This window comes from Clytia hemisphaerica, unplaced genomic scaffold (genome assembly GCF_902728285.1).
Source record: "Clytia hemisphaerica strain Z4C2 unplaced genomic scaffold, Clytia hemisphaerica genome assembly, whole genome shotgun sequence".
Taxonomy (NCBI): Eukaryota; Metazoa; Cnidaria; class Hydrozoa; order Leptothecata; family Clytiidae; genus Clytia; species Clytia hemisphaerica.
This window is the reverse complement of record NW_027103401.1, coordinates 22,457-46,790: the sequence shown is the minus strand read 5'-3', so window position 1 is coordinate 46,790 and position 24,334 is coordinate 22,457. Positions and strand designations below refer to the sequence as shown.

At 36.2% G+C, this 24,334-nt stretch overlaps 3 protein-coding genes across 3 annotated transcripts; all 3 read left to right on the top strand.

The window, feature by feature from the left end:
* Nucleotides 1-2,225, top strand: LOC136797379 (PE-PGRS family protein PE_PGRS26-like). Its single transcript, XM_067053961.1, has 4 exons — nt 1-12; nt 656-848; nt 1,041-1,478; nt 2,146-2,225. The coding sequence occupies exons 1-4, from the start codon at nt 1-3 to the stop codon at nt 2,223-2,225; spliced, it is 723 nt and encodes a 240-aa protein (XP_066910062.1).
* A 12,456-nt stretch (nt 2,226-14,681) lies between these two features.
* Nucleotides 14,682-15,611, top strand: LOC136797383 (endoribonuclease YbeY-like). The gene is made up of 2 exons (XM_067053965.1): nt 14,682-15,071; nt 15,255-15,611. Exons 1-2 carry the CDS (start codon nt 14,996-14,998, stop codon nt 15,608-15,610), a joined length of 432 nt encoding a protein of 143 aa, XP_066910066.1. The 5' UTR covers nt 14,682-14,995; the 3' UTR covers nt 15,611.
* Nucleotides 15,612-15,811: 200 nt separating this feature from the next.
* On the top strand, nt 15,812-24,015 carry LOC136797378 (uncharacterized). Its single transcript, XM_067053960.1, has 8 exons — nt 15,812-16,004; nt 16,438-18,937; nt 19,349-19,615; nt 19,940-20,280; nt 20,503-21,200; nt 21,463-21,661; nt 22,575-22,668; nt 23,524-24,015. The coding sequence occupies exons 2-8, from the start codon at nt 17,273-17,275 to the stop codon at nt 24,013-24,015; spliced, it is 3,756 nt and encodes a 1,251-aa protein (XP_066910061.1). The 5' UTR covers nt 15,812-16,004; nt 16,438-17,272.
* Nucleotides 24,016-24,334: the final 319 nt, after the last annotated feature.

Here is a 24,334-nt window from a genome sequence, read left to right as displayed (position 1 = left end):
ATGGAGGGTATGGTATGTGCCGCCCTTTAAGGTATCTTTTCTGGATTTCTGGAGTCCTGCTAAGGGTTGGAAAAATCAGAAAATCTAATTTCAGTCCCACTAAGGGTCGGAGAAATAGAAAAATTTCAACTTTTTACCCCCAGAAAGATCGAAATTTGGTCTAAATTGGTCAAATTTGTCCGAATAAGGGTCGTAAAAGTCACAAAATTTTCCTTTGTTTTCTCCTTTTTAGTCCCGGTAAGGGTCCAAGGGTCGAAAGTCAGGTGGCACTCCCGTCAGCTCGCAACCCTAGTACCGTTGTTACTAAAAGAGGTAACGAGTGGTAACGAGTGGTAACGAGTGGTAACGACGTGGTAACGAGTGGTAACGATGTGGTAACGATGTGGTAACGAGGTAACGAGTGGTAACCAGTAGAAAACGGTGGCCCTAAGTCTCCAAATTTGAATTTCTCGATTTTGGTGTTTTTGCAACAGATGCTGATGGCTCTTGAGGTTCTGCAGCAGGACCTGGCAGATCTGGTGAATGTGCAGTAGGAATTGGAGATATAGGCGAATGTTATGGTGGAGTTGATGGATCTGGTGAATGTGATGGTAAAGTTGGTTGTTTGGGTGAATGAAATGGTGGAATTGATGGTTCTGGTGAATGTGAATCAAAGATTGATGGTTCTGGAGGTTCTGCATCAGGAGTTGGCGATTCTGGGGAATGTGCATCAGGAGTTGGTGATTCTGGTGAATATAATGCTGGTGTTGATGGATCTGATGAATCCAATGGTGGACTTGTTGATTTTCGTGAATGTGCATCAGGAGCTGATGCTTCTGGTGAATGTGCATCAGGAGCTGATGCTTCTGGTGAATATACAGCAGGAGTTGGTGGTTCTGGTGAATGTACAGCAGGAGTTAGTGGTTCTGGTGAATGTACAGCAGGAGTTGGTGGTTCTGGTGAATGTGCAGCAGGGGTTGATGCTTCTGGTGAATGTGCAGCAGGAGTTGGTGGTTCTGGTGAATGATCAGTAGGAGTTGATGCTTCTGGTGAATGTACAGCAGGAGTTGGTGGTTCTGGTGAATGTGCAGCAGGAGTTGGTGGTTTTGGTGAATGGGCAGCAGGAGTTGTTGATTCTGGTGAATGTGCAGCAGGAGTTGTTGATTCTGGCGAATGTGCAGCGGGAGTTGGTAATTCTGGTGAATGCAATGGTGGAGTTGGTGGTTCTGGTGAATGTGCAGCAGGAGTTGGTGGTTCTGATGAATCCAATGGTGGAGTTGGTGATTTTGGTGAATGCGCGTCAGGAGTCGATGCTTCTGGTGAATGTACAGCAGGAGTTGGTGGTTCTGGTGAATGTACAGCAGGAGTTGGTGGTTCTTGTGAATGTACAGCAGGAGTTGGTGGTTCTGGTGAATGTACATCAGGAGTTGGGGGTTCTGGTGAATGTGCAGCAGGAGGTGGTGATTCTGGTGAATACAATGGTGGAGTTGGTTGTTTTGGTGAATGCAATGGTGGAGTTGATGGTTTTGGTGAATGTGCAGCAGGAGTTGGTGATTCTGGTGAATGTGCAGCAGGAGTTGGTGGTTCTGGTGAATGTGCATCAGGAGTTGATGGTTCTGGTTAATGTGCTGCAGGATTTGATGGTTCTGGTGAATTTGATATTAGCATTGTTGGTTCTGGTGAATTTGATGGTGGCATTGAAGGTTGTGATGAATGGCTGTAGGAGTTGATAGTTCTGCTGAATTTGCAGCAGGAGTTAATATTTTGATAAATTGTTATTGAGATGTCATTCATGGATGTAATGAAAATACAGTTATGGTGAATCTGAAATTTTTCGCTAGTTAATGAACGTGTTGTTATTACATCCATGAATAACATCTCAATAACAATTTATCAGTATATCAACTCCTGCTGCATATTCACCAGAACCACCAACTTCTGCTGTACATTCACCAGAACCACTAACTCCTGATGCACATTCACCAAAATCACCAACTCCACCATTGGATTCATCAGATCCATCAACACCAGCATTTTATTCACCAGAATCATCAACTCCACCATAACATTCACCAGAACCACCAACTCCTGATGCACATTCACCAGAATCACCAACTCCTGATGCAGAACCTCCAGAACCATCAATCTTTGATTCACATTCACCAGAACCATCAATTCCACCATTTCATTCACCCAAACAACCAGCTTTACCATCACATTCACCAGATCCATCAACTACATCATAACATTCGCCTAAATCTCCAATTCCTACTGCACATTCACCAGATCTGCCAGGTCCTGCTGCAGAACCTCAAGAGCCATCAGCATCTGTTGCAAAAACACAAGAATCGAGAAATTCAAATTTGGAGACTTAGGGCCACCGTTTTCAACTGGTTACCACTCGTTACCTCGTTACCACATCGTTACCACTCGTTACCACCTCGTTACCACTCGTTACCACATCGTTACCACTCGTTACCACTCGTTACCACTCGTTACCTCTTTTAGTAACAACGCCCTAGTACCCCTGGGCATATTAGACATATTTCATATCAGGACAGTGTCTGCCTAATTATATTATACTGATATAAGCAAAAAATGTTTTTCTTTTCCTCTTTCTGACCAATTTTGCTCCACATCCGTATCAATCCAACGCGAAAAAGCTTGTGAATTAAAATTGATGAGTAAGCAAACGATATCACTTCTTTAACAAAAGCTTTAATCAGGACTTGTTAAAATAATTTATCCACGTTGATTATAGGACACGTTGAATTAGAAAAATGACGATAGGCTGAGGTTGAGCACACTTGGGAGTTTTGACACGGCAGTAATAACGTAGCCATCCTAGCACCAGTGGTATATTCAGACTTAAAAATCTCGTATCCATTAGGTGTTAATTCGAAAATAACTTAAGGCTCGATTCATCATTGTGTGTCACGAAGATTAATAAAATTCGGTTTGCGTTCGATTGGGTTGGTTTGAATCAGGCGTAGTTTTTGATAACAATCGATTGACTTTGTTGTATTATATTTTCAATACGAATTGTCATTCATTTTAAGATCAAAACTTGTTTCGTTTGCCAACTCTTCAATCAATGTTTCAATATCACATATTTTTAATATAACATATTATAAACCTTTGAAAAGATAATTAAGTGTGAATTAATTTTTGAGAAAAATAACTTCAAAATCTTTTGAAAATGAAGATGAATGCCTCTAGAAGGTAGCTCGTTTGGGTCGAAAAATTCGTTTTTTTGCTGTTTTTTTTTTTCACTTTAAAGGTTTTGTTTTTACATAAGTGTTCCCGTTTCATATCTGACACATATTTCATATCAGTAGGGTTTGAACAAAAGCTGGCTCGCCTAGTTGGCCCGGGCCATTTGGCCTACTGTATGGCCCACCTTTTGGCTCGCTGATTTTGCTGAATAAGCAATATTTAAAAAAAGCGAGTGAGAGTCGATCGTCGATATAAGGGGAAAATTACGAAATTTATAGACCCGTGCGGCCCGGCAATCGTCCTTACGGGAAGGTCTTGCGCTGTACTAAAGTCTGTTCACGATAAGTGTGCACTCTTTTTTCTTTTACTTATAACTTTTGAAGGAATTCTTCAATCTTTATAAATTTGGTATCGTTGGAGAGATATTTTTAAGTGGAACAATTTGAAATAAAAAAGTCTTTGAAAAAATTCTAAAAACGAAGGTGAAAATGAAGAAGAAAAAAATGAAGATCTTGTAGAGAAGTGCTATAACTTTCATTTTCACTGGAGAGATTTTTTGATCTTAGGAGATCATCACTGTGAAGAAATTTCACTAAAATATTTATTCAATATAAAGTTATGATACAAAGTTAATAAGTGAGTGACCCCAAAAAACAGCAGAAAACAGCAGAAAACAGCGTTTTTAGACGTCGATCAGCTTATAACTTTGCTTGATATCTTTTGACTGAATGATTATTTTCGAGAAATTTTTTCATAGTGATAATGTTCGATAACCAAGGATTCACTTCAGTGAAAATGATAGTTATAGCACCTTTCTACAAGATCTTCATTTTTTTCTTCTTCATTTTCATCTTCATTTTTAGAATTTGTTTAAAGATTTTTTTATTTCAAATTGATCCACTCACTAATATCTTTCCAATGATACCAAATTTATAAAGATTGAAGAATTCCTTCAAAAGTTATAGGTAAAAGAGTGCACACTTATCGTGAATAGACTTTAATTGTTAAAAAAGTCCAGACCGGTTTAAGGCAAAACCTAATCGGGCGCTGCGTCTTCAATTACGCCTTATACCACTAGGCCAACTTCAAGCCGTGCGCTATTTTAACTTCTCAGGGATGTCATTTCTTCGCTAGCTTGACTTGGCCCAGAGCTCAATAGGGACCCATCAGTATTTTTTAGACTTGGCTGAAGGTGTACAGCACCAAATTTCGTAATTTTCCCCTTATATCGACGATCGCTTTTTTAAAAACTGTTTATTCAGCAAAATCAGCGAGCCAAAAGGTGGGCCATATAGTAGGCCAAATGGCCCGGGCCAACTAGGTGAGCCAGCTTTTGTTCAAACCCATATCAGTATAATTGTTACATTATACTGATATAAGCAAAAAATTATATTTTTTTCCTCTTTCCGACCAATCTTGCTCCACATCCGTATCAATTCAATATCAAAAAGCTTGTAAATTAAAATTGATGAGTAAGCAAACACTATCACTCTTATTTAAAAACAAAACCTTTAATGGGAAAATTCTAGTTGTCATCAGCGATCCTGTTGTTTTTTTTTCGAGAAGTTCTACTAATTTTATGAGAATTTACAGACTCGTCTGACGGCTCTCTCCCCCGCCCCGTTTCAAAAATACTCTGTATGTAGGAGTGTTGATAAAAATTTCACTTTCGTTTTCGAAATCTCATTCAAAACAAAAACCAACAACAGTCAGGAGTAATACCTTAAACAAGGCGTATACCTTGTTCAAGTAAGAATTCCAAATTTCTATTGTTTGATACTTCCTATTTAGGAAGTAGTGGGAATATTTTCCAAACTAGGAAAAAGGGCACTCTTTCGTCTCTACCATTGGAAAGAGCACGAGAAACTGAATTCCCATGGTGATTTTTAGAAAATTCCACAGCCGGAATTGATCACAATCTTCAATTTTAAAACAACCTTAAAGTCTAGTCTACATGAAACGAAATCTGCTTTTTTAAAGGGTGTAGAAAGAGCTTTACACAAAAAATACAAAACAATTTAAAATGGTACCCGACGTTTTTTCAAGAAATCTTAAAAAATACCTTGAACAAGGTACCCCTACCTTAAACAAGGTATATGCATGTACCTTGTTTAAGGTACATCCTAAACAAGGTATACACCTTGTTTAAGGTATTATTAACTATTCTTCTTTGCTTCCTGTCTTCTTCCCCTGAATTTATGGTTCCAAACCTAGTTCCAAAGATAAAACAAAGATGAAAAAAGATTCCGTCTGTAGATTTTGATGATTTTTTCACTACTTGGTCAATCAAGGACTCATCTTTCCTTTGTGCTAAAATTCAACATGCCCTTTTTCCTTAACACATTTAGAATCGATGTTTTTTGAGGAAATCTTGAAAAATACCTTGAACAAGGTACCCCTACCTTAAACAAGGTATATACATGTACCTTGTTTAAGGTACATCCTAAACAAGGTATACGCCTTGTTTAAGGTATTACTCCTGACTGAACAACAAGTGGAAGTGATCTCTGTCTGGAACTCTATATATAGTAGTCTAGAAAAGTTTATTGCTCCAGAAACTCCAAAAGGACCAAAATGAAAATATAATGTGAGTGAATGATATATGTTTCTGCTTCTCAAATATTTACATAATGATTAATGTGGTTTGTTTAACTTGAATAAAATATATGAATATAAAGTCCAAAATTATCATTATCAAACATGTTTCACAATATCCATCACAATATTAGCTATATTGATATTAGAATTTTTTCCTATTATATTTTTCCCTTATTTTGTAAGTAGCTGGCCAGGACAATGATAGATTGGTTTGTTGTTTGCCTCTTTAAAGCTAAGCCCAATACATTGACAGTGGTACCATTGCGGACAACGATCACAATTAATCCAGTCTGTTGACTGATCCGACTCTGTCTTACGAGAGATGCAAACCTGAAAAAAAAAAGAAACTGATTTTTAACATTCATTATGCCTTGAGCCTAAAAATAATGCCAATAAGGGTTGGCGTTATAAAAGCCAATAACAGAGAGCATAGCATAAAGTTGTTTTTTCGCTATAGTTATACCTGAAAGAACTGAGAAACTTACAGGGCAAGTGTCATAAAACTTTTGGAAGTTCTTTTTTTTGTTGAGTAAGCAAAACCCAACCAACATACGATATATTTCCTTGCGCATGGTTATGGTGTTAAAATGTTCTTCAATGGACCTTCCTAAAAATAAAAGCAAAGTACATAAAGAAGCTTATTTTGAAGAAGCGACTTTGGAAAATTTTGTCTAAACTAGCCCAATAGACCAACGTTAGTTCATGTCCAAGTATAGTTGGTCTAATGTCAATATCCCTCTTCTAATTTCGACACCCTTCTTTAGAGGGAATAAGAGATAGGAACAATAGACGCTGAGGAAGGTCGGAATCACTGATTGACTTTGATTACCGCGATCAGAGAGGAGGAGAAGATTGGGGGTTTAGTGCAGTGCTGCAAATAAGGAATTTCAAGTTGGCCGGTGATTACTCAATCAGAAAGTACTAATAATGAAACCATCAAAATTTCACGTGAAAATACACACATATTAGCTTAAAAATTATTTGCAGCACTGTAGTGCTTTATTTTCACCTGTGCATAGTTGTCTTGCATAAAAACTTGCAAAAACACCACAGTTTTTCAAATCTTTCTGTAAGGAATGTGCTTTTTTTTCACAACAACATTTCTTTTACGAATTTTTGTGAAAATAGCATCATCCCAACTTTTTCACAGAATCTGTGGTTGCTATTATGTTTTATATCAATTTCAGACGTTAACGGGTCTAGAATCCACATTTCCTCCTTGTCAATGCATAGGACAAGGAGTATCCAATGATTGTCCTCTGGATTGCATGGACAAAATACAAGTTTGACTTCTGAAAGTGTTGTTCCATTCCAAAGTTTCTGTAATGAAGAACATTTGAGATATTACAAATTTATAGAGACAAATAAATCAACATTTCACATGGGCAAATTCTATTGGTGCACACAAACAATAGTGATCTTAGAATCAATTGGAAATAATTTAAATAAGGACACTTCCGTTTTTTTTGCGTTTGAGGAAAAAATTCTTCTAATAGTTTACCGAGACAGTTCTATCCTTTGATAGAGCCAATGCTATAGCAGCCTCACAGTATGTCACATCTGTCCGTCCTTGACACAGCATGAATAGATAGGCTGCAATGACTTCACCCTGGAGCCATCCTTCTTTCAGGTGTTTTGATAAGGATCTCGTTTGTTTAGTATTCCACGTTTCTTCCAACGTCATGATGGATAAAAACGTCAATTCATGTGGCCCAATACTAAAATTAATTTTGTTTAAAGCTCAAAATTTTGTGACTCCATAATATCATTTTTTAGCAAGCCCCCAGAAAAAAAAAACCTGTAAAATAACTAGAATCACCAGGGGTCTTGATATCTATGCCTATTTTGAATCATTTTACATATATACCTTAAAAGCTTTTTATTAATGTCTGCGACTTTGATTTCATCTGTTATATTTGATGGGATTTTTTTGTTTGTCATTTTCTTCATCTTGGGAGGGTTGCACGATGTTGCTTGTTGCCTATCTGATTTTGATTTGTCTGAAAGTTCAACTGTTGTCTTCAAATTGTCTCCTTGGAATTTCATTTCGTCTCTAAAACAATAAACAATTCAACAAAAGGTTTATGGAATATCAATAATAAAAAAAGAAGTATATAAAAATAAGGTATCACAAACTGTATAATTTTAAAGAATATTTTTGAAAAAAATCACACCTTTCTTTCATACCAGTGACATAAATATCATCTGTTGCCTTCAACTTGTCACCTTGGAATTCGATTTCGTCTCTGAAACAATAAATAATTTGAAAGAATATTCATGGAGAAGCAATAATAAATTAAAGTATGTAAAAGAAATAAATATCACACCCCATACCATTGTATTTTTGGAAATAAAATCACACCTTTCTGTCATACCAATATCATAAATATCTTCATCGTCATCTATCACGATTTCTTCCTCTACATTGACTTCAGATTTAGATTGTAAACTACGATTCTCCTCAATCCTTAGTACTTTTGCTGCGGCCATATTTTCTGCGGCAATACCAACACGATTTGGTTGTTTCCTTTTCCTTTTGGGCAGTGTATCATATCTAAATGATTTAAAATACTATTTTTACAAAAAGTCAATTAACCAAATTGACCAATGAAATCCAATAGATCCCCAACTCAAAGTTAGCATATTATAAAAGCAAAGTCTTTGGCATCAGGGACAGATTGTAAATTTCTATACCTAGTTTTCTTTTTTGGTTGTCCAATCACTTTTTTCTCTTTTTCTTTTTCCAGGAGTAATCCATGATCTTGTGATGCTGCAACCTTCATCTCACGGTAGACCTGTTCTAGAACACTGGTGTTGACTTCAAGAACGTCTTTATTTTTAACCAGTATGACAAAGTGTTTATTTCTTTTATGATGTCTCGCATTTTTTCCTGCTCTGTCAATATGCTTTTGGACTGTGATTTTACCTCCTTTGTATTATTGTTGCTGTCGGCTATCATTGGAATTTCATTCTCAAAATCATCAGGTATTGCACTCTCAGGTTCACTTTCATCTTTTGTGGGTACCTTTAATGTGAATGAATTGAAATAACTAAAAAACATTTTTTTAAGATTTTTTATTTTGACAACCTGATCATCAAGTATCAACCTTAGTAACGATTAAACATTAATATTTTGCAACATACCTCAGCTTTCAGTCCAATTGCTTCAAAATCTAGATTGAAGAAAACAGAGTTCCTGTAGACATCAATGAAAGATTCCCAAGAAATTTCTTCAACATTCTTGAGGACTGACATCATATGCTTGCAAGGTAATGAGGACCGTCTCCAGCTCATACACGTGCACGAGGGAAGATTCCCATCATCTCCAAAGTGGACCTCGTATTTCGTACTGCCATTCTCACTTTTTACGTGGAATATTTTGCCTTCCTTTGAAATGTCTTCATGATGAAGATCTGATGCTGCCTGGATCTTCTTGACACAGTGTTTGATAAATTGTTTTGGTCGTTCATGAAGCCATTTTGGTAAGGCGCTGTTGTAGACTTTGTATGTACTGCTGCATTCTTTGTTCTTATTGAGATATCTAAACGAGAAGATTTGACTTTTTTAATTTTTTTTTAACTGACACTACATTTTTAGTGTTCTATAAACAAAATACCCATCATTTACAAGAAAGTATTATTTTGAAAAAGTAGATATTATTTACCCTCTATACTTTTGTGGTAGAAATTGTTCAACCAGCACAGTCATCATCCCACTCAGTGACTTGTCTCTGTATGCCTTGAGGTACTTATGTTTGAATGTTTTGTTTTGAGTTTCAGTACCATTGTTTGTGTTTACAGCTACTTCAATCAAATTGAGTCGAAAGGCAGCTACCCACTTCTATTAAGAAAAATACAGAAACAGAACCAATGATTTATAACCTTTAATAATTAAGGAATCATAAGCAGCTTTTAAAAGGAATATTTAGTGGTGAGGAAAGTGATTTTTACCTCGTGTAACGGAAGCCAAGTCACACCAATCCAATTTCTAAAGTGTTGATGTTCTTTCCAAATATTGCTATTCTTCAATTCCTTCACAGAGTCTTCAAAAGATTTCACTGTGGAAGCATTTGCTATCTTCCGTAACATCGCCAACACTTCGTCTTGAAGTAGCTTCATACCATTATCTCCTTTCCTCAACCATCTTGTCCAGGCTTGCTCTCTGTGAAAATCGCAGATTAGGATCCAACAATCTATGAAAGAGATTAGATTCAGAGATGAATGACATCTTCATTGTATTTAGGAATAAGCAAAAATCGAATCGTTGAACCAGATGGAACCAGAATAAAGAAAGTTGCGATGTTAGAAAACCGCGAATTAAATACTGTTTGAATATCTATCTATGAAATACCTGGAAACATGGTCTCTATAGATTTGATCTCAGCCTCACAATTATCGATCATAAAGGTTTTCGGATCCCACTCTGGTGTCCATCGTTTGATTATTGAGAGGGCCTCTAAGATGGTTTCATATCTCTCATCTTGTGTCGCAAATGACGCTACCACCTGATAGTCTACATTAGTCTTCACCACCACAAAGAACAAAGGCACTGCATACTTTGTGGTTTTATGGGTTGCGTCTAGCAGCGACATTTTGTTCCCATACCTTCTTAGTAGTCTTTGTTGGCTTTTTGTCTGGTGCACGATCAAAAGCTGGCTTCCATTCTCTGTTTTATTGTCTTCCAAATCCGAATCGTTATCCTGAAAGGATATAGCCCTTGTTATTGAAAAATATTGAAAGATGAAAGGTAAGGTCATTCATTGTTTCTGTGGAAACTTAGTGCTTGCCCTCCTCCCTCTCAAATAGATGAAATTATTCATAAACTTACAATCCTCACACCATTTTCATTAAACCACAATTGTTCTTTAACGCCAGGTTTTGATCCTTTTATGAAAGGCCTATAGTGAAAATGATCTTCAGGATACTCCTCTTTCCACTTGTGGATGAGCTGGTCGAGATTTTCCTGATCAATTTTCGAAAATTTTAGTCGGTTCTCTTCATTCAAAATGTGATTTGCAACGTCTTTTGGTTTTGGATAATACCGTCTGTTGGTTTTTGGTGGTGGAGTTTTCCCTTTAAATAAGACATTCTTGACGAATCTGTCGATGTTTCTGACCATTTCATTTGTGTCGTGTGTTCCATCCCGCACAAGTTCTTTGATATGACTGATGATCTGTCTGTCCACTTGTTGGGATAATCCTCCGAACTGAATTGAATAAAGAAATAAAGAAGAAACCAAATATATAAGTTTGTCTAGTTGAAATTCGACCTCGATGATTAAAAATAAACGAGTATGATAAAAATTTAACAATTTTGACAATGTACATACCTCGTCAACGGTATGACCTGAATGCTCAGATACATCAGGAAACGACCCATAAATCAACCTTTCTGTTTCCATCTCGTTGCGCGCCTCTGCCCATTCCTTCTTGATTTTTTCCCTGATTGTGCGTTTACAACCTTCAGTGTTCTTCTTTGCCTGTTTGAAAAAAGAAACATGGAAACATCTAATTGCCGAGATTAGGTAAGACGGACAAAATTACAGACTATAGCATAGAGTTGATGTTTTTTTCACTACTGCAAAAAAGGAATCTAAACTTGCCTTAAAAGATGGAAACTTCACAATATCGCGTAACACTATTTCAGCAGGACAGTTCATTTTCTTCGTGTTTTGTGCAAGGAATCTGCTGGCTCCAGTGTAATGGTCATTCTTCATCTGAAAACATAAGAAAATTAACATTAATACACGCTTTTTCATTTATAATAGATTTAGACCCTCAGAACAAGAGCTTGAATGTTTGGATTGATAAAAATATAAGAACAATTTCAGGCCAAGCAAAAATTCTAATAAAACAAATTATGTAATACGCAAGAACTCATTAATTTTTCAGAATTAATCATGAAATAATCCTGTGAATGTTTTTACCTGCTCAAGTTTATTTTCTTTGTATTTCTTTTTAGAATAAATTCCTCTATCAGGACCATGAGTGCAAGCAAGTCTTTTCCTCGCCAGGATGATGAATGGAACGCCAGTAAATGGGATTTCTTGCGGGTGATTTTTATTTTTGACATCTTCAAATAAAATTTGTGTCCCTCCAGATCAAAATCTATAAAAAGTCAAATATATAAAGGGTTCAAATTTACAAAATGCATGCATAACCGCTTGAATAAGAAGTCGTAGCATCGAGTTACAAACTATCTTACTTTCCTTTCTATAAGATAGCTCTTCTGCACGGGACACAAACTTTGTGTTTGTTTCGATCTCGAGGTTTTCAATTGCCCTCTCAGCTTCCTTGTCATCTCTGAAAACTCTTACTCTTCCTTAAATGGAATAATGATAAAAATCATTTAAGATTTATTTACCGCAATTTGATTCAAATTCATCAGAAATACAGTGGAAGAAATACTAAACGTAGAATCGTAGATAAAACCTATATTCATTCTAATACCTTGCATATTTTGAGGAATGTTTTCATTCTCTTCTTCAGGATCGATGACATCCCCATTTTCAGCAATCAAAGACGGCTCCTCTGGATCTAATGTTTGAGAACCCTCTGTTGTATCTGATGCCAAAGATATCGAATCGGATGATGTTGGTGATCCTCCTGATTGAGCCAACAATACTGGAGGTACAGGGGATGATGCTGGAGATGACGATGAAAAAACGATCAGGTCTTGTTCATCAATGTCTGTAAAGGAAAGATTGAAGTTAAATCCTAAAAGAATTCAACGATATATACTTTTTTTAAATTTTGGCTTTAAAATGTTGAAAATTTTTGGCTTTAAAATTTTTTTAATCTTGTTACGATAATATTTTATTTCAGTCACTTAATTTGAAAAGAAAAAATAAAGGAAACTTGAAATTGAGATTAAAGTGTAAATTAAGATCCAAATAACAAATAGTCAACTCACCGGCTCTGTCAATGTTACTGTCATACTTTTAATGTCACGTAGAAGTCATTGTCATTAGGTGTACAGTCTGGTCAAATTTAAAGATATTGTAAAAGTGTCATCATGTACGATAGTCACTGGCCGTCAGAAATATATTAATATTTTCATCTACTTCAATCACCATTTTTATAAAATCCTCGTCATCCATTTTTGAAAAAAAAGCTCTAAAAAATTTTATCACTGGATAATGCTGAATTTCCCTCATCTACCCTCCCTTTCAATAAAAAAGTCAAGCCACCCAAAAGAAAGTGGACACTCAAAAGTAGCCCGTACCAAACTCGCTGACTAAAAAGATAATGCAAAGCTCGGTTCCTTATGGTTAGAGACTCTCATATGGCTGATGCTAATTTAAAAAAGTATTTAAATCGTTTCGCTTGTTTGATACAGGCTAACATACATCTTAGGTTAAATAACCGCTTGTGGTTTTTTCTATAAACTGAGTTGTGGAGCAATCCTTGAAAATCTGTTCATTTTGCATATTATCGGAACCTGAGATCTAGAAAATAAAGGAATGTGGTCTAAATCCATGGAAATCAATATGATAATATTTTCCCACCAATATAAAACAGCAAAATATATTTTAAAATTACAAAAAATAAGCTTACCATTACCAGCAGCAGACCTGGACGGAGTAGATTCTTCTTCGTCAGACTCAGTTGAGTTGTTGTCACAGTCGGAGCTACTGGAGCTACTAGATGTGGTTAAAGCATTAACCAAGGATAAAAATTTCTCCCTCCCGCTAATTTTTCTCGAACCTTTTGCACCTTTTTTTCTCATATTTTTTTTCTTCACAGAGTTTTTATTTCAGATTTTTACTCTCTCGGTGCTCTCTCCATAGAAGGAAACGGAACATGTGTTGAAGTAGAAACTTTATATTATTTCCCGCGCATTTCATAACATTACATCATGTTAATACGTCACGAGTTTATTCTGGTCTGTAAATTTAATATCCGCGCAATTCGAGACTTAGAATTTCTGTGGAAAAAAAAACAACAGGATCGTTGATGACAACTAGAATTTTCCCCTTTAATGGGCCACCTTAAAGAGACTAACTTTCGATGCAAGTACTCTGTGGAAAAAATAATTATTTAGTGGAAACCAGGAGGCTTTAAAGTACCTCCATACCAAAATAAAGTTTCTAGCACCAATGGATAAATAGTTACCTTTTTCATCTAAATTTTCAAAATATTTGTGAACACCTAAAGCTATTGGGCTTTGCATATGTTCCAAAGTTTCTTGCAAAATGCAAGTTTATCGAGTAACCAGTCGGGTGTTTAAGATATAAACTGCAATTATTGCTCTTTTCGGAAATTATTGCCGAAAACGGCAATTTTTTCAACGATGAAATGCTGAATCAGCAGAAAAATAAAAAAGTAAATTAATGAAAATTGCCGTTTTCGGCAATTATTGCCGTTTTTGGAAATAAAAGTTGATTTTATCATTGAACACGTAGTATTTGACACCCTCGCGATAACTAGGCCCACTGTGCCTCGTTTAGTTTTGTTTTCAACTGGTTTTTGTTGGAAATGCAGATAGCAAAATCGAGTCATATGTAAACAAATTTACAACGGGGGTTTTGTTATCTCTTTCTGGCTGTGTTTCGGCATCGATGCAGGATCTTTTAACATATTATTTTAGAACTTTTCATGTTATTGAGCAACGAAAAATTGAAAAAATCACTTTTAAAAATCCGAAAAACCTTTTTCTCGATGCAATTTTACTATTTTCAAACACCTCTGACATCTTTGCCCTTAAAAGGACAACACATTTTGCTGATTCAGCATTTCATCGTTGAAAAAATTGCCGTTTTCGGCAATAATTTCCGAAAAGAGCAATAATTGCAGTTTTTATCTTAAACACCCGACTGGTAACCCTGAACCAAAACTTTTACCAGATGATGTGACAAATCGGTAAAAATATCTTTCTTAGAAACATGCAAGTAAACTAAAAAAATGAAAGATAAGTCAACAGTGAGCAGTCACAAGTCAGAACAACCCCACAGTAGAGGAAAAGGATGTTTTATTTGGTTGTGACAGTATGAAACAGCCAACTCTTCACAAAAAATCTTACCTTTTTTTACTCTTGTAAACACTTTTTATTGGTTTCTTCTATTTACAGCTAAACATAGGTTAGTTGATATATATTATTAGGGAATTAATTTTAAAAAACTTTGAAAGATTGTGTCCATCAAGGTCCGATTTTAGCTAATTGCATTCTCTTCTTATTCAAGGTACTATTATTAATCTGCAGAAATGTCGAAGGTATCAATAATAGGAAAGGCGAATCGTGTTGCTGGCATGCCAGACCTTACCATCGATGAACTGGCTGGTATGTAATGTTTTGTTCCTTTATGTTTTGCACATTGGTATAAACTCTGTTTATTTTATAGAGACATCCGAGTTATGCTAAGCATACAATATGATTCACGTTATCAATTACCTAATTCAGGGGAATAAATTCTCGTGGATGTTTTCTCTTTTAAAGAAGTCAAAATGTCTCTTTTCTTTTCAGGTAGAGTGAGCACGAAGAGTGATCTTGTCTCCGTGGCTCACGTTCACGCGAAGAAAGGTCGAAAAGAACCCTTTCTCCATATCCAATATGATGAATGGATTTGTATTCTGAAAGGCAAGATGTTGTTCGAATGTGATGGAGATGAAATCACTGGCAATGCTGGTGATACTATTCTCATCAAGAAGAACACAAGATTTCGACCATCCTTTTTGGAGGATACAGAATATATTCCAGTTTGTTTACCAGCGTTCAGTCCTGATTTGTGCACCAGGGAGGATGATACTGATGCTGAGAATGTGAAGTTCGCTGAGAAATTGAAGAAACTTCATGCAGATCAAAAAGAGAAATTAGAGTAACTTAATTTCACTATCTCTTAATTTCTTCCTTTGGTATAGTAAACCTTGATGATGATTATAAACTAAAGGAAATTTCCTCATAGCTTATTCTTGACTTTATCAGTGTCTCTTTAGGCATTTGTTTTGAAATAAACAGTCTTTATATGATACATCTATTTCATGGCGTTCTAAACCTAGAGTTAGAAAGCGATGAGGTATATTTGTTTTTATTCCCAGACCTATAGATCCAAATAAACCAGAAGTACTGTACCACATGACAACTAAAGCTGCTTGGGAACAAGCTGAAAGAAACAATTGTGCATATTTTCCCGAAACATTCGAAAAAGATGGCTACTTTACACATGCAACTGCTATCCCTGGTCGATTGATGGAAGTAGCAAACTGTTTTTATCAAGTAGAGTTTTATCTTTGTGGTTATTGCTTCTGTTCCATTCCAGGGCTTGAAATTTCTTGAAGGGGGAGTTTTTCCTTGTGCTTATTTGATCCTTTTTGTGGTCCATCTATCTACATGATTTGTTTTTATTCTTTGCGCCAAGAAATTCTTATTGTAAATGACAATGCCAAAATATCGATAATAAAACTATCCTTGTCATGATCTTAACCTTTTGGCGTGCAATAAAGGTTATTTTTGTTTTTCTCAAACTCCCCAGTCCATATCTTTTTTACTTTAACACCTTAGCACAAATATTTGACATACAACATATTTGAGACAATTCCTCATCTTTGTCGATTGTTTTGAGTGGAAATTGTGACAGTGCTTTATTCTAACAAAGAAGTACTCTCTCTAAAGAAAAATCAGGCAATTCTTTATTTGATTTGATTTTTAGGATGTTGATGGTGAATGGATTTGTCTGGAATTCCGACGTTCGGTATTGTCCCGTAAATACGGGATCGTTACCAAAGACGAGGCGGCGATGCCAGTTGGTGACAAAGATGCTGGTGAAAACATTAAAAATGAGACATTTCCTCATGTGTATGCAGGTTTACCGTGTGGCTGTGTAGATCGTCTTTATAAAGTCAAGCGCGACGGACCAAAATTCATTTCCATAGAAGGATTGACAGATTAGTAGATCAATTGATTCCTTGTTGTCTTAAGTTTCATTGGATTGTTATATAATCGAAACTTAACAACATGAAACCCCAAAAAAAAATCTTATGTACATGATTCTAGATTTACATATTTTTTATACTTTGATAAATTTAACATATACATGACCCAAGAAAGGATGAGGTCACATATCGGCTTACATTGTTTGAGAAATTTGTTTTGTTGACACTTGATTCTTTGTTTGTGTTGTTAGCTAAAGTTGTTTCTTTATATGAAGTAATTGATTTATAAAGACTGTTTTTAAGAAGGGAAATTTGGGTGCAGAGCTGCTCTTAAGTTCCATGGAAACTAATGTCATTATCTGATTTCTGAAGTGAAAGTTTTGTCGTTTTATGATGTCATTAGGGAACTCGTTTATCTTGAAAGAAAATAGCTATTTGATGAGTAATTATTGTTTGGGATATTGAGACAATCAAAACATGCTCTACTCGTGATGTTAATTCGTCCTTCGTGATATGAAATAGATTGCATGATTTTTTTCTCTTATTGTCAGTTATATGTTAGCTATCAACTAAAGGAGTGAGAGGTCATTTTATGGATCGAAGAGTGAAAAGATGTTGTTGAATACTGTGCTGAAATGGTTTTTCTGTGGATTACTTTGCACTTTACCAGTGCTATCAGTAGATATACGCGTAGACCAACAGAAAGGACTAGACACCGAGATTTGTTTCGAGGATGAATCCCAACCCTGTAAAACACTTGATTATGTTTGCACTGGTATTATATCAAACCACAACATATCCACTGCCAATATTTTCATTCAAGGAGAATACATTTTATATGAAACTTTGTTATTGGACCAGTATTCAGTTAATTTGACCAGTATCCAGTTTATTGGAAATTCAACAACGATTAGAACCAATAACAGTGATATCGGTATAATGATTGGTCATAAAAGTACTTACGAAACAGAAACGATCAGCTACAACATAACATTCTCAAAACTGACTTTTACTGCTTTTGGTGAGAATACAACTTCAGTGATTCTAAGTTGGGGTGCAAAATATCTCGTAATCCAAAGCTGCCATTTTGGAAAGAATAGATGTGCTGCAGTTAATGTGGTTGATACTAATATATCCATCGAGGATTCTGTTTTTGAGGATAACTCTGGTAGCGCCGTCAATAAGGGTGAGGTATATGGTAAACATTCAACGTTTCCTTACGGTGGCAACTCTGCAGGTGGTGCGGTGGCAATATTGTTTACCAAACGTGAAACTATGGGAATAGCAACTATCAGTAAAAGTATTTTCCGAAACAATATCGCTGTTTCGTTGAGTCAAAAAGTCATCATCGATAGTGCTGAAACTTCAGTTATCTTCTCGCATACTGGTGGTGCTCTATTGCTTGCTTTCATGGGCCAATCATCGTATGCGAAAGTGCTGATTCAGCAGAATTTATTCATGAACAATTTAGCATCACTTGGTGGTGGGATGACTTTGACATTTCATGATACTTCTGGTCAAAATCACGTCAACTTAGTGGAAAATGTGTTCCACCAAAATCGTGGTTCAGTGTGTGGAGGCGGTTTCGCCATAGCAACATGGCGGCAATCGAACGCCAACCAAGTTATCTTTAAAAACACTAACTTCACATATAATGCGGCGCAGGTGGGAGCTGGTGGCCGCATTCTCCTACAGTCCTACGCCAGTATTTATTCAAAAGATCCATCTTGGCAGAACATTCAATTCCAAAATACTCGCTTTTTCAGAAACAAAGCAGCCAGCGCTTCTGCCCTTCACATTAATTACAACCTTGGTACAGCTAGACCTTTCACACCCATCATTTTCGATAACGTCACTTTCGCTAATCACTCTACAGAGGTGTATAAATTCTCTCTACAAGGGCCATCAGCTTTCTCCGGCGTTCTCTTATCCAATCGAGTGGACCTAGAATTTCGAGGAGATAGTTATTTCTATTACAATGAAGTTGAAAGTCCAACCTTCTTGTCGAACTGTGAATTTTACGTCAAAAATAAAGTGGTGTTTTACAAGAACCGGGTACAGACATCAGGAGGAGCTTTAACCATGACAGATGTTAGCCATTTGTATCTGTACCCTGATTCAGTATTGCAATTTATTGAGAACTATGCACCGGTTGAAGGGGGTGCCCTTTACGTACAAACTGTTGGATTTCCAGATATGGTTTACAAGTACAACCCATCATGTTTCATCCAATACTTTGTCAAGGAGGGAGACCCAATACCACCCTCACAATGGAAGGTATATAAAACTTGATATATCGAATAATTTATCACTAATTTGTCACACTTTCAAAGACTTGAAAGCGATTCATAAAAGCTTTTTAGGTTAGAGTTAAAACCCTTTGTTGAATCTTCTCGATTCTTGATTCTTTTATAAATTTTGCGAAAGACAAATTTTATTAGATCTCAAGCAAATGATAAGGCCGCAACTTTTCGGCTTGTAGCTTATTTTTCCGCCTAATATACACAGTTTTTTTATAAGAATAGTATACTTTGGCTGAGGTTGAGCATTATTCTTAATTTTCTATTGTTCTAAACAATAGGCCTATTGTTTCAACTCCGAAATCTCACCCTGAAATTCTTATAGAAATTATTCGTATTAAAAAAAAGAGCGTGTAGTGTAACATTCTGGTTATCCCTTTCATTTTAGGTGACGGTTGATTTCATCGGTAACGGGGCGGGTCTAAAGGGCGCCGCCATTTTTGCAAACACCATCACGCCTTGTGTATGGGATGAGGAATTTCCTTATTACAGTTTCCAGAAGGCTTTGCATTGGAAAGGATTCAATTTCACAGCAAACTACATCAGTGGACGGATGAAGATGAATAATAGCTATTCAGAATTCATCAATCAGCACGTGGAAATTGCCACAGATACAATCAACTTTAAGTTGACTTCTGATTCACGCAACCAAACGGTACGTGAAATTGAAATATTTCTCTTGTCGAGGTGTGATATCAATATGTTGAGATTTAGAGTGTTACATTTTTTTGCTTTGTTCTGATTTTAAGATTACGAAATTAACTTTAGAGAAGTTTTTTGACATTGGAGGAAAAACACTCAATCGAATTATCTGGTGGAATAGCTAGTTTTTTTTACTGCACAACTATAATTGCCCTTCTCTGTAATTCTCTCGAAATTCATTGTTGTAACTCTGGTACCAAGTTTGATTGCCCTGATAACACTGGACATAAGTAAATACATTAAACATATTTCATTTGTATACTTGATTTTCTTACAGGTGACAGCTTTTCCCGGTCAAAAGATTCCATTCGACATTGAAGCTACAGATGAATTATCAAACAAAGTATACAGTGTACCTGTTGCTTCTTTACAAGAAAATAAAGAAATGAATTTGTTGCAAAAATATTTCATATTCAACCCTAATGATGCAGTTGATGCTAAATTCGCGTTAACATACTCCTTGGAGAACGAAGCTTATGAACAACTGGTGAATGAAAATAAGCAAATCATCCGGGATATCACTTTCGTTGATAGCTCCTCACAATTCATCTCCAATGCCACCATCAAGGTCAAAGTGCTTAGGTGCAAACCAGCTTCTACTTTAAAGATGATCGATGTGTATGTGATAATGGACCTGGTTCTCACGTTGTAAGGTATGCTAACATTTTCCATTTGTCTCCTTTTCTATCAGAGAAAGTTTTTTTGACCTTTTGGTTGGTTATTTTTTACTTCTTAAAACAAAGGAAAGCATACGTGTTTCTTTGGGTTCTTACTAAATTTTTGCGAATTTTAAGTTTTTGTACTAAGGTAATAAATGGAGATTATGGAAACTTCTTTCAGGTGCGAGGATGATGTTGTTTACATAGAGAAAGGATATTGGGGTTACCACGATTCGAACGATCAACTGAAAGTTCTCCAATGTCCAACCAACTTTTGTTCGTGTAATCAAACAGATTCCACAATGCTGGGATGTGCTTTCAACACAACATCACAATGTAAGCCTGGTCGCACTGGTGTTTTATGTGGTGAATGTAAAAGCGGAATGGGGCTTGACTTAATGACATATGAATGCGTCAAATGTAACGGATTCAGTCTAGCTTTAATCGTTATTATCGTAGTTACCATAGTAACCTTGGGTGTTGTAATTCTCATCCTTGTTATCAATCCAAAATTCTCAACGTTACTTCGAAGTATTTTATTTTTCGTTCAAATGTTACCTTATGTCTTGGATGGACGATTGAGTTTCAATAAAATCGTTTTGACCGTTACTGGATGGTTGGATGTAGGTGGCGTAAACAGCGTTCCAGTCAAAAGTTGCTTTATCGAACAATTTAACAGCATGTATGCTGTAGCTCTGGGTTACCTATATCCAGCACTTATCTTTATGGTTTTGATTATCGTATACGTTCTACATAAATGCTATTTGGTTCACCTGAAGCGTAGCTCTCCTTTCCAAGCGTTCTGGATTCTGATTGTATTGATGTACAAGTTTCTGGTGGAGACTTCTTTATTGTTGTTGTTTTGTGTACCAATTAATGGTAAGTTTAAATCATTTTTGTGATAAACTGCCTAAGGTTTATTCTGAATCGCAAACCTCCGCTAATGTACCGGTAGTATACAGTGGACAATGGGACTGTTTTTATGTTACTAGCCTAATTCTGTACTGTAACCTTTTTCTGCTCATTTTATTAACATCAAAGTCTCACATCTGATCGATGTAAGTGACAGACTTTTAAACTCATTAAATATTTTGGTAAATTTATCTAAAAATCCAATCCACCACCCTGTCATTTGTTTTAGACTCAGATGGTGGACGTCGCATCTTTTACCTGGATGGTTCGGTACGTTGTTTTCAAGGATCTCACTTAACCATGACTTTCATCGCAGCTGTTGTTTTACTAATGGCGGTCTTTCCTCCGCCCATCTTAGTCGCCCTAATAGTCAATGGATATTTGAACTTTGGACCTAGCATTGTTGATGCGCTAACACAAGGTTTGGGGTAAGAAAATTTTGTTTTATTGACTTTGGTATTTCGTCATTTGATTAGTTTGACATTATCATGATCATCTCATATTTTCGGTCTGTGTCTATTTCTTATTTTTCAAAACCCTCGCTTTGTTGGTTGACAAGTCATGTACAGGCTACGTGGTTTGTTGATTTGTTTATCTTTCAATACAAAGGCAAAGAAGACCGCCTTGGAACCACTTCCTCTTTAGTGTGGTATTTTCTCAGTTTAGACTTCTCTATGACGTAAAGAAAGCCATGTTTATTCCTTCGGGATGCGACCTCTTGACTATGCGAACTTAATAGAAACGTGCTACCATGAATACGACTGGACATATATGGAATAATTTTAGAGAGTACGGGATTCAAATTATGATATTATTATGACACAGGCTCTCGACTCTATTTTTTAACATACTATTTTTTTTTCAAGTCATAAAAAATTGGGTGACAAAAGTGATTCAAAAGTATACGCAGTTGAAATTTTGCATTTCAGTGTTAAAAAGTATCGATAAAATATCAGAAAAATAAAACTGTGACGGAATAGTGTCGGATGTTTTATACCAATTTTGAAATACAGGCTGCAACGAAGCTCGCTTCAAAGACACAATAGAGGATAGACGTCCAGTCGTTTATATGTTCATGGTGCTACGAAAAGAAATGCTCAATGAGTGTATCTTTTTCGAAAAGTGCCAACTAGAAACCAATACAGCACCCCTGTCTCACTGACATGGTTGCGATTTTCACAAGCTAAGTTAAGTGGAAAAAAATATTGCGCTGTTTTTGGAGGAAAAGGTTCTCGATTCAAGAAGAGCTTTGCTCTACGTTTTTTTCGCGACTTTTTTATATGAATCTGCTAATAGGAAATTTGTGTATTAATGTTTCCCTCCCCTTTTTTTCCTTCTTAGGAGGCACGTTCGATGGTGGTGGTCGATCGATTTTCTTCGTCGAATCGCGTTCATTGCAATTTACGTTTTTGCTACTGATACCCAACTTAAACAGGTCTGTACAATTGTCAAATTTCTCATTTATTAAGGGTGCCCTATTTCTATGTTATATTCAATCTTGGCAACTTGGCATGTGTAGGAAAATTTTCAAAGGGTTATAAACGTGGGTTCGCTCCTATTTATCCACACCCCTGTGTCATAGACCCGCTGGAAAATTTGGCAAAAATTTCGTCTCCAGTGGGAAAATACCCTGGAATTTCAGACCCATTGGGGAAATTGACTTTGAATTTATCCCCACTCGAAATTCAATGTTTAAAAATAGCGCTCCCAAACCAAACCATCCCGACTGGATTTTTTAACCTTGGAACAATAGAATTTTTAGATACCAGGAATTTTTAGATACCAGGAAACATTTTCATGTTTTAAACTATTGTCACAAAGTAACCCAGCCTTTAAAATCCTCGATGGTTACTAGGTACTAAATAACATGTCGAAAAGAAAATATGATATGCTTTTCATTCCCGGAAGACTTAAAGATGTTGGAAAGTCTTACGAGATTTTCTCTCTCCAAATATAGCTGTCCAAATATTTACGTTGTGTTAACGTTAAATCCTCTGTAAGCATATTTTCAATATCAAGGCACTTATCACGTTTCGACAGCATGACAGTGTCATGATTTCACGTGCTGTTTGATTTGAAGGTTTCGCGTAGGACGAATAAGAGATGAGACGAAAGAAAAATTAAAAATTCTCAGCAAGATTTCGAAACATCTCACGCGTTGGCTTATGGTCAAGCATCGAAGTTTTTCATAATGCCTTTTTAACGAGCTAAAGATTTTGGGTTTTATCTCCAAAGTTTGTAATAAAAGATGGTAACCAAATAATGATTTCTTTACAATTTCTCTCCACAGACATTGCTGACGATATGCTGCGTTATTGCTCTATCTTTCCATATCCAACAACAACCTTATCGAAACAAACTTGCCAATCACGGTGAAACATTCCTTTTGCTTTGTCTAACCATAATCGTGGTTATCGAGCCATTAGGGAATGAAGTTGACTCCATTAGCCAGTCACAATCGATGGTATCGGCCATCATAATATCGATGGCAGCAGGTTATTGTGTTTTGATCACCCTTTATGTCTGGATAGCGTATTTCATCAAACGCTTTCGAACGCGCGGCTACACGCAAATTGACGATCTAGATAAAGACAGTGGCGACGAAGGAAATTATCGTGAAAATCTACGACGAAGAATTTCTGGGGGTAAGCGTAGATATGACCCCCTGACTTGGTTGTCGTCACCGACAGAGAAACTGAAGAAATCGCAATCGGACCGGATCGTCGGGGGAAGGTGTCCTTCGCCATTCCATACCCGATCTTATCTTCATGATAAAATATAAGTTTTTCTTATTTACTTCCATTTTATTTTACATATTTGATAATTTCTTAAAAAACGAAAATTTTGTAATATTTATAATATTGAGCTAAAAGATTAACATCGAAATTGATATTCCCAGAAACTTCCAAGTTCTTTATGGCGGATAACAATTTTTAAATAAGGATCTGCAATAAGGGGCACTAACTGTACGCCCGGGGGAGGGGGTACTTAGGCAAAAATGGATGATGGGTATGTTTAGACGGTAAGGATCGGTTTTTTTCCCCTTTCAAAGTCTCTCTAAGGGTCGGAAAAATTAGAAAGTTTTAAATTAGTCTCTCTAA